The sequence below is a fragment of the Gallus gallus genome, chromosome 3, assembly GCF_016699485.2.
Source record: "Gallus gallus isolate bGalGal1 chromosome 3, bGalGal1.mat.broiler.GRCg7b, whole genome shotgun sequence".
Classification (NCBI taxonomy): Eukaryota; Metazoa; Chordata; class Aves; order Galliformes; family Phasianidae; genus Gallus; species Gallus gallus.
Window position 1 is genome coordinate 59742593 of NC_052534.1, and position 16310 is coordinate 59758902.

General features: G+C 37.1%; 1 protein-coding gene across 4 annotated transcripts in view; it reads right to left on the reverse strand.

The window, feature by feature from the left end:
* The window catches only part of TPD52L1 (tumor protein D52-like 1), a 52241-nt gene that overhangs the window by 23647 nt on the left and 12284 nt on the right, over window positions 1-16310 (reverse strand). For all 4 annotated transcript variants that reach the window (NM_204215.2, XM_015284430.4, XM_046938376.1 and 1 more), the window contains 2 exons: window positions 7759-7874; window positions 3294-3442 (listed from right to left, as the gene is read on the reverse strand). In NM_204215.2, the coding sequence (NP_989546.1) occupies window positions 3294-3442; window positions 7759-7874 (265 nt within the window). The remainder of the gene's footprint in view (window positions 1-3293; window positions 3443-7758; window positions 7875-16310) is intronic.

Genomic DNA, 16310 nt, shown 5'->3' on the forward strand with positions numbered 1-16310 from the left:
ATCTTACCTCTATGCACTACATAGTGAAAATCTTAAATGCAGAAGAATACAGACCACTGTGGAAACTTCATTGAATCATCACCAATCAAAAAGATTTAGGTAAGCAAACACACTGTATTCAGGCTACATAAAACTTTGTAGCAGAACATTAATAAGAAAAGCTCAGTTGTGGTCTCTGTAAATACCACTGTGAAGACATTTTTAATGATTCCTTAAGCTAAAATAAATAACCTCAAAACCTGCCAACATTAGCTTGCTTCTGGAATTCAAATGAATGAAGTAGGCATGTTTAAAATATAAATAAAACTCTTCTTTGCTAGAAGCTAACATAATATCCACCCACCTCCATTCACTGCAACACTGATCTTTAAAAAGGTGGTGATGGGGAATCATTCCAGCTGATGAAACAAAATTAAACTTGAGACAATCACCTGCTCTTTAGTTACTGATATCCTCTGTAGCAGAATGTCCACCTTTCCCTAACACAAAGATTGTACTAAAAATCAGTGTAATGAAGAACAGCAGCAGAAATGAATGAAGGGCATAATAAATGCATTATGATTCTGGTCATCATAAGTGAATGACTTCCAGGTGTATTTCATAGAAGACAAATCACATTACAGCTTTTCTTTACAGAAAAACAAAGCTGATAAAAAAAATGGTTTGCTACAGAAAGAGCTGTACATTACTGTCATAAATACAGTGTCTTACAAGAGACAGAGATGTTTTCACATAATTTGTAGCATAAATCAACAAGAAAGAAATAGACCTTATGCAGACTTCTATGTTGAGCCTGTCATAATCTTCAGTGTAGAACATTAGCCAACTTGACCTTGAGCTCTGGCTTTCTTCAGTGTGATCATGATCTTTGTTTTTTCCTTTTTAATCACATCAGAATCCTTTAGTGATAATTTCTGACACGTACCTGTCAAGCATGCTTAGGCTAACTCCTAACCTACCTGGACAACATTTTCAAATGCAAATGCTTAAAAAAAGTTAGGATATGAAGTTTATATTCAGTCATTCAAAGTGGCATTCATTCTTTGAGTTGAGTACTGAGTCTTTAAGTGCACTTTAGCCCTAAGAATGTATCCCCAACTGGAGAGTTTAAAAGATTATTAAGATTAAAAGGACCAAAATTCTGGTGCATAACTGTGCTTTGTGGGTTTGAAAAAAAATATATTGTTCTTTAATGGGGACAATTTCCAGAAAAAATGGTTACAAAACCCAGTAAGATTCAGTGAAAGCAAAAGTAGCCTCTTTAAAACATTTTTTTTTTTAATTAAAAATAACTAATTTGGGATTTAGAAGTTCAAAATACAGGAGTGTAAGTATTTTGGACTTTTATTTTTTAAAGCAAGCCTTTTCATCCTTATTGAATCAGAGAATATTAGTGAGTAATGCCATCCCATTGCTATTTTGGACTAGCAACAACGAATCACCACTATATTACATAACACATCTGTTTTTAAGAGTGTTGAATTACCATGATTTGTACAGTGAGTATCAGGCAGAATAATATCACAGTTGGACCACAGACAACAGGATTTTCAAGGGCACAAACGGACTCCTTGCTGCTCAGTTCCAAATACTGGTGGCTTGAAGCACTGAATGGCTTGTTATTTCTGAAGCTCGTCTTAAAGAGTAGCAAATACCATATTGATAAAGGCTCTTAAAGTCTCTACTCTTGTGAAAAATATCAATATTCAGAATAGAAAATGAAAAGCTATCTTGGAAATTGCTACAAAATTTCAAGTAACAATTTAAGCTTGTATTTTGAAATTCTGTTAGTGTCTCCCAGTAACTGCAGTTTAGGTGCCTTCGGCTTCTCCTCTCTTCTAAAGTTCAGTGCATCTGGATTACCCTCTCCTGGAACGTGTGGTAGACAACAGTGACAATGTCTCTCAAGTGCCTCTATTAGTGACAATTTCATGAAAATTAGAGGAGATGCAGACCTAGCTGAAAAACTGCCCAAAAGTAAACGTTTGGAGGCATGCAAACCACAATTCCTACTAAGGAGTTTATGCCTTATTTGACTTCTTGACTTAACTTCTTTCTTGATTGTATTTACTGTCACTGAACCTGCTCTGCTCTCTTTGGTCAGGTGCAATGAGACTGCTCCATCATGGGTAATGCCAGTACCCTGCCTGCCTTTCTGTCAACTCCCATCTCACCCCTTGTGTGAGGTAGCTCTCTCTTACATCTCCCTATGAGTCTCAAATCTAGTTGTCAACTGCAAAAACAAACAAATAAATAAAATTTTGAAATTTCTGTCAGTTCCAGGTTCAAACACTTTTTTTTTTTTTTTTTTTTTTTGATGGTAGATTCAGGACAGATCCTATCACGACCTCCATATGTGTATTTTTAACACTTTTCCTTACACAAGGCTTGCTCTAATAGTTCTTGGCAGCAATCTGTAACTCAAATAAGCTCCCGCCCTTGTTCAGTTCACCCAAGCTCTCAGGGATTTTTCAAATGCACCTTCCTGGAAGGCAACAACTGAGTTAGACTATAGACTTTCTCTGTATAATTGGTCTCGTTCACACTAAACTATTTGAACAGATGCAATAGAGTAACTACTTTCTACACTTCTACACTACTTTTCAAAGCTGCTTACACATACAAGGAGAGTTTCACTGGAACTCTTGTGAACTAGTTACCCACCCTCCACAGTGGTAAGCCAAGGCTGTGATGATATGTGACTTGCCAAAGAACACTCCGCTGGTAAATTGCAAAACTTGATCTACTTGATATACATAGGACTTAAGATAAACTTAAAGATGGCACAGAGAACACCAACAATGTTATATGTTTTCTTTGGATAATGAGGAGCAGGAATTCAACAGAAACACACATCAGCTGATTCCATCAATAATCCTTTATAATTCAGATGATGGGATATTTATCATTTGTTTTTGAATAGTTGCTAATATGTGGTAATCTTTCTTCTCTTGGAAGTTGGAAAATATGATACACTGAGATCAATAATGTTTTTTTCTCTCCTCAGTAGAGACTGTAGGAATGTGCCATGGGACAGGAAGATAGACCTCAGTTCTATGACAGATTCATTTGCTCTGATTTTGCAAAAGTGAGGTGCAATACAGTAGCAAAGCATATTGTTGCTGTGGAAGGTTTTTTCAAGTCTCCTTGCTCTGAGAGGCCTAACATACTTGCCCTGTTCTCTACCCCTTCTGGCAGTTATTTCTATGGAAGAATTTCATCCCAGGGATCAAGGCAGTACATCCAATGTGCTACACAACACATCAAAATGAATTTGTGCAGTCTATACTCACGCTGAAGTTGTCTGCATATCATGCCAGCTTTTGCTGAAGTTCTGCTTCAGCTCATTCATCAGGCTCATGCCAAGTTTTTGTTTAATTTCAATCAGGTGCTTTTCTTTGGCTGCTAGTACTTGCCGCAAAGTTGAAATTTCATCCTCTAGCTGAGAGAAACAAAGAGGGAGGAGAAAGGAGAGAGGTGTTAGCCTGTTCATGCAGAAAGATAAACACATACTATCTTAGGAGATTAAATGCATCTCGCACAAACTTGTGTTGTTTTTTTTTTTTTTTGTGTGTGTGTGTGTGAAACAAGAGAGGCACAGAGATTCGAGTGTGTACAGATCCCAGAGATGTCCAGAACATAGCTAATGCCACTGCTGTAGGTGACTCTCTCTGTATACACCATTGTACACACCTGATAAGACAGACAGAATACTTTGGACAGGAAGTGGCTATTGAACAACCCGACCAAGATCTGCCTTTGGGCATCAGGAGCCCCAAGTATCACCTTTTCATTCACAAGGGAATTGGACAAAAGACAACTGGATAATTCAGATACATATCTCTCTTCTAATGCACAGGCATTTAACTTAAAGATTATGTTTTAATCTTGCACACTTATGAAAAAATAAATACAAATTCTTAGCAGCAGGTTAAATTAAATATATATATATATCACATAATGCTCTAAGTTAAGGGTATCACTGGTGCCTATCGCTGTATCTTAGGCCCTACACATTTTAAAATAAAAGTGAAAATCATTCAAAAAACCACAGCAGGTTAATGTTTTCAGAGCTCCTTGACACCAACAAAACTACGTAAATTCAAGCTGCAAAGATGGCATTCAGCCCAAACAGAGAGATACAATTCTCTCTGCAGTAGGCATTATTTCAAACACATCAAAACCAAAATTGAGCTTTAGTCTGGCAGTGCCCAGAACACTTGACTAAGAGGGACAAATGAAACAGTTTGCCACTGACTGTTTACCCACTGGACAGCACTCTCATGAGCACAGGCTTGAATTCTTCATTAAGAATATTCCTAAACCAATTATGCAACCACCACTCAGAGGTATTGAAGCTAACAAGAGTAAGTGACATGAGCAGCTGCCTTTCACTTCAGGTTTAAAAGTTCCCTTACCAACTGTGTTCCTTCCTCCATGTGTTAACAGTATAACATATGGTAATGTATCATACCATATGTTAAGTTCCCTGGGATCACACTCATCCTGAGATTTAACTCCATTGGCTGCAGGGAATGAGGCAAGCAGCAGCAGATTCAGTTGTGACCTGTAGGGCTATATTTACAATGTCAGTACCGGCATTATTTTTATCTTACACATCCATGCATCATGCTTCCTTGTAAAAGTGTCTGCAAGCCCACTGTACTTCAAAAAGTCTCACTGTTTAATCCACCAGCTACCAGTTTCTTTCCTTTGCCACTACCTACTATCTAAATCATTTAAAAACTTAAGCAGTAAGACTATAAACACAAAGCAAAACCATGACCTCAGTGAAGCAGACACCAGTGTTCACCAAGACTTGTAATACCAACACTTCATTGGTAGAATGGGTAACAATCCAAAATTGCTTTATTCTTTTGCCCTTTCCCTTATGCTCCATTATACTTCTAACCTGCAAACAAGATGCTGTCAAGAGGCAGCATGAGTTCCTATTCTGGAAGGATAACTGGTTAAATGCTTACAGAATGGAGAAATCACAAAATTCAGCACACCTTAGATGGCAATTTACAGCTATCTTTGCTTTTTTCCCAGAAGTTTGCCTGAGTAATGCTGTTAAAGAATTTAATTTAAACCAACACCAGTATGCTTACATGTACATAAACATTAGCACTTCCTACTTGGGTAGGCTGATCATTAGGTACTTGAATATTTAAACATTGGAAGGTTTCTATTAAAATTACCTTCCACCTGTTCACTTGAATAGATGCCAAAAGCTGTGAAGCCCTAAGAAAGTATTAACCCCATGCTCAGTGGTGCAAGTATGAACGTTTTTGACCATATTAAAAATAACACATTATTTTTCTTTAGATATCAGAAACTATCTTTGAACTGACAAAATGCTCCTCCAGTTCCATCCTTTTAACTTAATGGCAGACACAAAGTTTCCCCAAAGCGCTCAGATACCAGTGATCAAAGACTGAGAAAGAATTAGGGACTTCCAGTGGGATCTTGAAAACCGTTTAAGCAGCTTACATACATAACTCCCATGGAAACAACAACAACAACAAAATCCAAAAACAACAATTCAGAGAGTACTTATGAGGTAAAATAGAGCATTCTGAACAAACTGATATTAATAAAGCATTATGTAAATTGGTATTATCTGTATATTCTGGAATACTCAGGTACTATGTAAAATGTGGAGGTGGAAAGATGTATAAAGATGTAGCTATTGGTTGGAATAATATTGATGACAGGCTGGAATGATGAGCTAAATAGTTACTCGAATATGTTTATTATGCTAGTTTTAAGAATCAAGGCACTGAGTGATAAATATTAAGTTTAAAAACAACAACAACAGAAGACAGCACAAGGTTAAACCCATATTTCTAAGCCAAATTAAACATCCTTTTTTTCTTACCATATCACCTAACAAAGTGTAGTATCCCAGCCTGGGTGTTTGCTTAGCCCTCTTCCTCAAAGGAAACTGAACCAACACATAAGGATATGGAGGAAAACAAAACCACCACTGGTGGAGCAGATCAGGACTTGAAAGCAAAAACAGATAGCTTTTCAAAAGGAAACATCACCCAGTTGTCACAGTTTTTTTCCCAGAAGAGCTGAGATCTTACCAGTTTTCATAAGCCTTTTTTAAGAACCATAAGCAACTTCTAAGCAAAAGAGTTCACCAAGCTCAAGTTCCAGGCCTTTCTCAGCCCAATTACAGTCCTGTTTTTAAGAGTAAGCTGTGTGCCAGTGAACTGCTGTGGGTAAATTCAGAAAATAATTTCCAGGTCAGCCAAGATCAGAGTATTTGAAAGGCAATCTCTCACTTGCTTGTTGGTACAAGAATTAGAGCATTTCTATCAGAAAACCCATCTCTCACAGGAATCTTCAGGCATGCAAGAGGACAAGGGATAAGTCCTCTTGCGAGAGACATATCTGTATCAGATGGTTGCAGGAAGCCTCTTTATTCCTTGTTTCCACACACCTAATTTGTCCCTTTCACCTGAAAAGGTAAAGGAAGCATTTAGGCTGGAAGAGATCTCTGGGTTTATCTGGTCCAACTCAAGCAGGACAACCTACAGCAGGCTGCACAAGTCCACATCCAGGCAGCTTTTGAAGATCTCCACGGAGAAGACCCCACAGCTTCTCTGGGGCAACCTGTGCTCCATCACCTGCACAGCACAGAAGTGCTTTCTGGTGTTCAGAGTGAACATCCTGTTTTCTGTTGGGGATCTTGTCCCCACAACATCACACATGTTATCACACAACATCATTGTTGTGTGATAAACTGAGTAAGTGAAGTTTCAGATTCCTTCTTCTAATTACCAAGAGTAACAGGATCAGAAAAGAAATAAAAAGTAACAAACAACTTGGAATCAAAAGTTTGATGTAACAGTAAAGCACAGAAAATATATATTTTTTTCTTGTTACACTAAAAAATACTGAATCCATGCTGCTAAAATGACTTGAGTCATTAAGAGTGATTAGAGTGTTCTTAATTATTAAAGTATTCTATCTGGTGACTTAACACTGAGTTACGTATTTGTTGTTCCAAAGACAGAGATTCTTCTCAGGAAGAGAGCTGTCCACTGGGTAAGCACATTCCATGTGCCATGGCAGCTAACACTTCTGAGAACAATCTCTCACCTTAGGCCAAATCTAGACAACCTCCAGAGCCTTTGTAATAAAAAGGCCACAGAGTTCACACTTTTCATCTTTCCTCTCTTTTTTATTAACTATTATTTTTTAAATCTTTTCATGGTGTTATGACATATTCTGAAGCTCTGCAGTTAAAAGAATAAAATAAATAAATGCAAACCGAAAATACAAACCTCTCCAGACATATCAGTCACAAAGGAAACAAAAACTTGATGAAATTCCTGTGCTAATCACAATCAGATTCTTCTATAACCATGACCAGCAGATTTTCTTCTGAGCACCATACAAAGAATCCTTTCTATCAGGTGTCACACCACTATAACAACAATTTCATAGATCTAATAAGAACACCTTTCAGTCTCTATAAAGAAAGGCTTATATATATAAAGACAAGTGGCTTTTGTTGACTAAAATGGCATGTTTAACTTCACCTCTACAACCAGAAGGTAAAAGTTAGCTAGCCTTCCAAAAAAAAAAACATATGGAAAATAATTGTTTCAATTTTTTGTAGCCTAGAATAATTTTACTTAAAGAAAGAGCATTTCATTATGATGCATACCTCATCCTACAATAAATATCTACTGGTTAACAGAAATAGAAGCATTAATACTCACAGAAATTCAAATTAATTACCTTGGCCAGCTCAGCCTTTAACTCCTCTTTTTCTTCTTCAGAAATCATACTGGTGAAATCAACATCAGTCACCATATCTTCGTCTGCTTCATGCAAAGACTGGGTTTCCAACAGACCTGAAATAAAGAGTTAAAAAACAAGAGTATAACAACTGCTGTTATTTATTTCAGCTGTAATATTGAAATAAAGAGTTAAACAACAAGAGTATAACAACTGCTGTTTTTTTTTCAGCTGTAATATTGACAAACTCTAAACTAAAAGAAAGATGTAATATTCACCCACTAAGAAAAAATAAAAGGGAAAAACAAATCAATGTTTTCCTACTAAAGGACATTTGGATTCTGTTTTTCATTTCAGAAAAGTTTTTGGAAGTATTAGATGGTAACTGCTGCATAAAAACAGTTTAACACATGAAAACACAATTTGTCCCGAGAGGGCAATCACCTTGGAGCACATGGCAAGACATCTCCTTGTTTCTTACAACACAGGAAAAATAACAATTAAAAAAAGAATCATCACAAAAAAGAAAAACAAATCAAAAAACAAATAAAGCAAACTCATGTTTGTTTTCTTTATTTTTTTTTCAAAAAAAGAAAGTTGATTAATGTGAATCACTGATGTTAACTGAAGCAACAGTACACTGAGCAATACAGTGTTTATATTACCAAGCCAAACTTGCTTTAGAAATACCTCTGCAGAAACTTGAGAATCTTATAGTTGGACATAGTTTGAAGAAGAAAACACCTCCTGTTCGCAGATTCCTAAACGTTAGAGTGAATCATACCTTGATTCCTTTATCTAAGCCTATAAAGGGAGAACTACTATACTGGACCTTCAGTAACCTTGTTCTGCTTGACCAAGATCTGCATCAGCATGTATAATAACCCAACTATTTACTTATATAAAAGTTCATGAGACCTGAATTTGATTGGTATTCAGAAGAATTACAATATATATCCTATCCTCCTGTCACTCAGTAAGGAGAAAACAGTGATTGGTAGGATTTTACTCATTTACAGCCTCTTATTTTTCATTGTCTGAAAACAAAATAATGTAAAACATGAGATTAAAAACAAAAAACAAAAAACAACATTCTTGCTTCCTTGGAACTTGTTTTAATGTTCTTAATCTGTTTCTGTTCTGGGAGAAAATTTCCTTCCAGGTTATATCTCAAAACAGCACTTTTCCCCATATTTCAGTTCTTCAGCTGGATAATCAGCAAACTCGGGTGATAATCAGTGTGCTACTTAATACAGGAGAGATCAACCTCTTCCCCAGGCCCACAAAGACCTGTATACTCTTTTTCATGGAGATTAGAACTCTGTTAAATTTTGGCCTCAGGGAGTAGGGGTTACAAGCAGAAAGCCTGGAGTATTCAACCACTTGAAATTGAGTACTTTATGTTTGCATGTAGAAAGTAGGAAGAATAAAAAGCTCCCTCCAGCCTTCTGTCATTTCTTCCATCTAAACTTCCACAGCATACCTGGATTTCCTCTTATTTAACAGAATAGAACAGATCTAACTCTTACTAACAACTTCAGCAGAGCACAGTGTGATGAACTCAGCTCTCTTAATTACATCCTCCCATGAGTGGGAAGATAAACAGAAGTAACACAGGTGTTAATCCCTGTCTGGCACCACGTGCAAGAATAGAGCACCACCCATAAGCACAAAGACTTTTTTAAAATAAGAAAACATACCAAAGATGTTGATACCTTTGCTATTACTCAGAAACGAGCTTGCCAGGATAACCTAGACTGCCAAAGTCACAACAAAAGAAAAGTATATTTACTCAGTAGGGATGCTCCGAAATTACCTTTATTAGCCCCACTACATCACTAAACAATTGTTTGTTTGTTTTAAGTTTTGGTTTGGTTTGTTGTTTCTTGTGAGGTTTTTTTTTTTTTTTTTTGGATTTATAGAGTTGCTATGGGAGTTGGGCTATACTTAGTTCCTATGATCTTTGAATGGTATGGAGGAGCAGCAATACAGGGCAACTCTTGAAAATACTGGGAAGATTCTTGGGGCCAACAGGGTTAATATTGAAAATCTTGGGGCAGAATTAGTTAAATATGTGAGATGAGGAGGTCTTGAAGCAGCTGATACTTGAATTAAAAAAGAAAAATTTCTGTGCTCAAGGGACAGCATTAGTTTGGGATTGCCTAGGTAAAGAGGCCAGAACTAGACAATGGATATATGCATATATGGAAGCCAGCATGGACCAAAATCACCAAAAGATTAACACTTAACTAGATCTAAAGATCAAGTTCAATCTTCAAGATAGAACTGATAATTACAATCCATTAAAAAACAAACAAACAAAAAAAAACCATGTTTATCAATCTTCTGCAGAATCCTCTCAAACTTATCCAGAGGCAGTCATAATTCTTACCTCTTGCCTCTCATGCAACTCTCAAGTCACCTAAAATCTACTCTGATCCCTCAGTCTCCACCTTCATTCTATAGCCTGTACCGCAGTCCTCCCTCCTTCTTTGTATGAACATATTTAATAGCAGCCTTCTCTTTCCTTGATGCCTCTGCCTCTTCTTCATGATTCCTGCTTTTTCCAGCTACACCATCTACTAGGTTTTAGTCTGGACTTCAGATTCCATTCTATGATAAGGACTTCTCTACTGGTGTCCTCTCACCTCTCTTGTTGGATTATAGTTCTAGAGAAGGTCTATCAGTACAGGTAGGATGCTTCAGTTCTGGTGCTAGCTCATTTGAACTTCCCAGTTTCTTCCCCACTTGAGCAACAGGAACTCCTTTCTTGAATATGGCCTGAAGAGATCTCGTCAGTGTCTGGTGCTACTCTCACAGACTTTATCCCCATATTGCCTCTCAGTCTTCAACTTAGTAAATGGAGAGATAAAGAGCAAAGGAACTTAATAATCCTAGAGAGTTTAGCATCCATAAGCTAAAGTCTGCAGCTGAGATTCCCAGGACTTCATTCCTTCTGTTTTTTTGTTTTTCATTTTGTGTGTGTGAGTGTGTGTCTCTATTTCCCCTCCAATCAATAACCATTGAGTCCTGTATTAGAGTTTAGACAGAGCTAGAGTTGTCTTATAACAAGCTTCTCCAAGGAGAACAGGAACCTGTATTGAGATTCACACCAATACGTGTAAGGATGACTATTGATTTCATTAGTAAGACAGTAGTATCACTGAGCCCAAAATATTTTTCACCTTCTGCTCTGCAGGAAGCACTATCTCCACTCCCTCTTCCCTGCAGGTTTCTGTCAATGAGGCAGCAGTACACCTTTTAGACATTGGTTACAGACGTACCAAATACAGAAGAATAATGGAATACAGCAACTCATCGAGATCTCTAAAGTTTTGAATTAACCACAAGTAATTATTTAAGAAACAAGGTAGGCCCTATGTACCATATTTAATGTAGCTACGCATTTTGTTAATCACACTTAATCTAACAACTCTTGAAAATACACATGTGGTTAGAGCTAAGTCCTGTAATCTAGTATTGTTCTACAAAGTAAGGTGATACATTTAGTCAATTAAAGGTAGAATTTTAAGATAACACCATTTTCTTTTTTACTTCACCATGTACATTCAATTCCAACAATTATGTACTCTACTCAGGGGAAAAGAAATTGCACTTTTTAAAATGCAGACAGCCATCTGTATGTCTGTACACACTCACTCTATACATAGAGCTGCTGCAACTCAGTAAACAGTACAGACCTTTTCCTGCTTATTTCACCCATTTCTTCTTTGGAGGTTGAAGGAAATTAATTTGTTTCTACTTCACATATCTACATTGATATTGATATATATATATATAAAGTTATATATCTATAACTTCTCACGGGAACTAAAATAAAGAATGGCATTTTGATCCAAAGCAAATTTTTCCTGCAAGATATCTGCAGCACTGACGTATGACAGCCTTCACTGAGCACATAGATTTGTAATTGCTGGCCCCCAGCTAAAATCTGTTTTGCTTTTAACTTAGGCTATAGTAATAATAGCATCCAAATGATCTTTAGCTGCTTATTAAAATATCAATTAATCCATGGCTATTTTCTATGATCCTGATGAATGATTTGTGCAACATACAGACAGATCTTTTTTTTTTTTTTTTTTTTTTAATTAAACTACCCATGTTTATGCTTCCTGTAAAGTTTATGAAGACCCTGTTAAGTCCCATATTCACTTGGGGTAGAATCCTGGGCCCCGAACGGCTTGCCTTGATTTCAGCTGTGCAAGATGCAGACAAAAACATCACTTGTTGGGAAGCTGCAAATCCAGTTAGGTAACATTTCAAGGCTCTGCTTTCACAACAGGTCGCTAAAAGTGTTGTGAAAATTTGATGTAGAGTTATTCCTTCTCCTAACCTAAAAAAATATAGAAGTATTTATTACTTATTAACTTCCAGGTATGACTTATCTTACAAAGTATAGAAAGCATAAAATTGTTAAGTGAAATATTTTCCAATGGTTGTGTTTTCCAAATGAAGTGACAAATAAATGCCTGATCAGAATAACTATTAACAAGTTACCAACTGCCTTTATGCGCAGGAATGTAATGTAATGTAGTTTTATCTGTGTGCTCATAAAAGCAGACACATTAAAATATGACTATTCTACTAGGACTTCCACCTGTGATGATTAAGTTCAACTTCACAGAACTGAAGCTCACATACTTCAACAACTGCAAGACATCTGATGCTCCCCACCAGACCAACCTATAACAATGCTATAATCCTGCTAAATTAAAGTGTTATGTAGTCAATGGCACTGCTATAGCATCTACAATACATAGAGCTGTTACAATTAGGACGTATTTATATTTGAAATGGAACACAATATATTTCAGTATCAACCAGCTTAAATTCAGGCTGCCGTTGCATCAGTGCAGACTTATTTACTGCTACTAAGTGATGCTGTCACAGCTTATCAGCTCAGGCATGCTGATAACATAATATACTGCTCTAGAGCCTTCAACCAGTACCTCTGCTTTGAACTGATATTGCCCAGATTTTGTGCACTGTGCTGATTTGCAAAAGATAGCAGAATTTTTCTCCCAATTATTGCTTTATCCCTAGACTCTGCCACCTCTCACATTTGCAACTAAAGCCTGAAGAGGAAAGTGTGTATTGTGAGTCTCTGGTGGAGTCATCCTTCAAGGGCAGATTTTCAAGAAGCAGTCTATTGCCCTCCAGCACACTTTATGGGTGTCATGTAAGCCCACCTACAAGTACTGCTCTCATAAGCATGCATAGGTATCAGTTATGAACCATGGAATATTTGGTTGCCTTGGGGAGTGAATTTTACAAGTGGCTGGAATTAACGTTAAATGTTAAATGTAAAAGCTGAACGGCTTTTACTTCCATTTTAGGGCACAGATTTTGAAAGCTGCACAGGATGAACTGGGAGCTTTGTCTATCTGATTACCAGCCCACAGAATCTTATAGGGGATGTCCTTTCCCAGCAGCACAGAATTTTAGGCATTGACCCCCAAGGACATTCACTATGTTAGATGAATAGAAGTCTCATTCAAGCAGTCCATTAGCAGGTGGGACAGCAGAAGAGAGATAGGAGTCCACACATCACCACTTCCTAGTGTCTATTTGCTTGTCTATCTTTTCCAGATTAAGTCACTCATATTCTTCCTGTATTCCATCTTAGTTACTGTGCCTGGTGCCCAGCAATTCTCTTCCACTGAACAGTCACACAAGAAGCACAAAAGAGCAGAAGCCATCTTAGAACCTATTCTGTGAACCTAACTATCCATCATAATCCATAGATAGCTAAAGAGTCCTCACTACTTATTCTCTCCACTTCTGGTTAGAATCAAGCTCAACCTAGACATTGAGTTAAGGTCGAACTATGAGATGCACCATCACAAGACTCTGTTCCAGAGACGGATGCAAGACCCAGCCCACCTCGCTCATTATCTCTTTCAAATAGACCTTCTTCTTACGTATCTTCAGATCTTGCCCTCAGCAATCTCAGGCCATAGGGCCTCATGCAATTTATATTAAGAATATACTCACATGTTACCCCTATTTATCCTTCACAAACAGGCATATTTACACTTGTCTGGATACTTTACTTTACTCCAAAAGCAAAAAAACCCACAAAAACCAAACAAACAAAAAAACCAAAACTCGTTATTAAGCATGGGAAAGCAAAAAGCAGGTATAAATCGGCACAAGAGAGCTATCTGATTTTTAGTTTTAGTACTTATTGTTAGACTCTGCCATATGATTAGATAAAATATACAGGAAAAGTGAACGGTATAGGATTATCAGTAATTAGGAACCCCAAATCATTTAGAAGGATCCAATTCAGAAGGACTGAGCAGGCAACCATTTGCATTAAGATATTTACACAGAGAGTAAAAGGTGAATAGCTGGCAGAACACATCTAATGTGATCTGAAAGATTCATACAATAAGGCAATGCAACAACAGTACAAGGAGTTACTGAAACATTTGATAAGCATTTCAGAGTTTTCTCCTGAAGTCCATGGTAGTTATAGCTAAGGCTAGGAAAAGAAGCTTTAGAGTCTGCTGTTAAATCTGATTTAATGCAAGAAATTGTTTCAGCATTGATCTGTACCTGCACATATGTTTCTTATTAGGATTGCAGGGATGACAAATTAAATATGTCACTTAGAAACTACAGGATTTGTAGCTATGCCACAAAGTCTAAATAAACCAAAGAATACACCGAAAAAGATCCCAGACATTTTTAGATTTTTTATACATGAACATTATCTGGATAAAAGCGTTTTAGTATGTGTTATGCACTTCTTATTCATTTTCTCCACATTCACCTCTGAGGCATTTTCTACAGTATTACATACCTGGCCAATTTTTGTACACTGACCTTGTTAGAAAAAAAAAAAAAATGAAACACACCAATGGCTGTGATGTCTGCTGAATTAACCACAGTGACAACAAAACTAAAGGCAACACAAAACTATTGCTCATGTGCTTTCCCTAACGTTCCATTCAGGGAAATATATAGAAGATGATCCTTTATTCTAACAACATTGAAGTTCTTCTGCTCTTCTATTTTTTTATCTTTGTTTCTTGACCAGTTAAAAATAGCAAACCTATCTCCTACCTAGTACCCACATCAAAGCAAAAAACATCTTCTAATTGCATAGCCCTTAGGCTAAGCAAAACAACATTACAGGTTCTTTTGCCATGTCATTATACAGCACAAGTTATGCAGAACTGTATCTTATTTAATATTGGAAAATAATTGTTTACAAATTTAAATTGCAATTAAATCTTCAAAGGGATGAAATGGTAAGTAGAACAAAGGAACTGTCCAGACACTGCATTAGTGTCTTTGATCTTCTTTATAATGTAGTCTTAATGCCAGATACAGAGATTAAGGAGGGGGATGGGAGATCTAGGTTCATGTACAATAAAATAAAAAGATTTTAAAAATTATCGAAAATTGCAAAGATTTCCAGTACTATTTTTTTATTCCTGTTCTTATGGAAGGATCTAAATGGGAAGACGTGCTAGGGGATTTAGAACTCAGAGCAGAAGGAAGGCTGATTTTGAATTTCTATGACTTGCAAATAAAACTAGAGACTGGGTTCATCTTGGCTCAGCGAGGGAAGAATTCAATCCACACCGGCCACGTAGATGAAAAGTGTAAATATTTGACAGAATTGTAGATCCTGCTGTCTGCTAACTCTGGGACTCAATCTGCCTTTTTCTCCACCTATGCTCCTTGTAAGAGATGTGAATGGGCAAATGTCTTCATTTTCTCTCTCCAATGGGCTTTGTGCCCAAGGTGGTGACAAGGAGAATGAAGGAGGACAGCTTCTGGGTGTTCAAGAGCTCTAGGACACAGTCTACTATCTCAGAATAAATGCTCCCAGTCACCCTGAAGCATCTTATTACAAGTCTTGCTTAAACTTCCCATTCCATCCTTAAATCCCCAAAACAGGCATCCATCCATAACTATGAGATAGACTGGCAGGTTTCCAAACAAAGGAAGTCTTTCATTCGGACTGCATAGCTAAACAGCCAGTTTTAGTGTGCTAAGTTTCTCTACACTCTGATCAAACTCTGAGGATCTCACTAGGTTATTTTTTCCCCCAGAAACTATTGACACAGCTTGCAAACTATGCTAGTGAAGGAAGACAAGTTGTGCAAAAAATATCTGGGAGAGAACAGACTCTACAGCTTGATCGCTGCACGGAGAAGACACGGATGTTGGTAAAGAGTTTCATAATCATCTCAAACATAAAAGTGCAATGTGCGCAAGTGGGAGCAGCAATCATCATAAAAATGTATATAGCACTTACTGAAAGGAAATACCAACTTTCAACGTAGGAACCAATCTCCTAAGCAGAACAATTAACTAAAACATCCAGAAATGCTCGATTGTCATAACCCTAAACATTTTATCCAAAAACATCTAACTCGCTTTGTATAAAATAATAATCCTGCCTGCTCATGGAAGACAAGGGCGACATTGCTTTCCAAGCTGTAGCTATGGAAATACAAAGCAATTGTTGTGAAATGCAACAGTTTAAAGACAGCAGATGCTTCTATTATGTC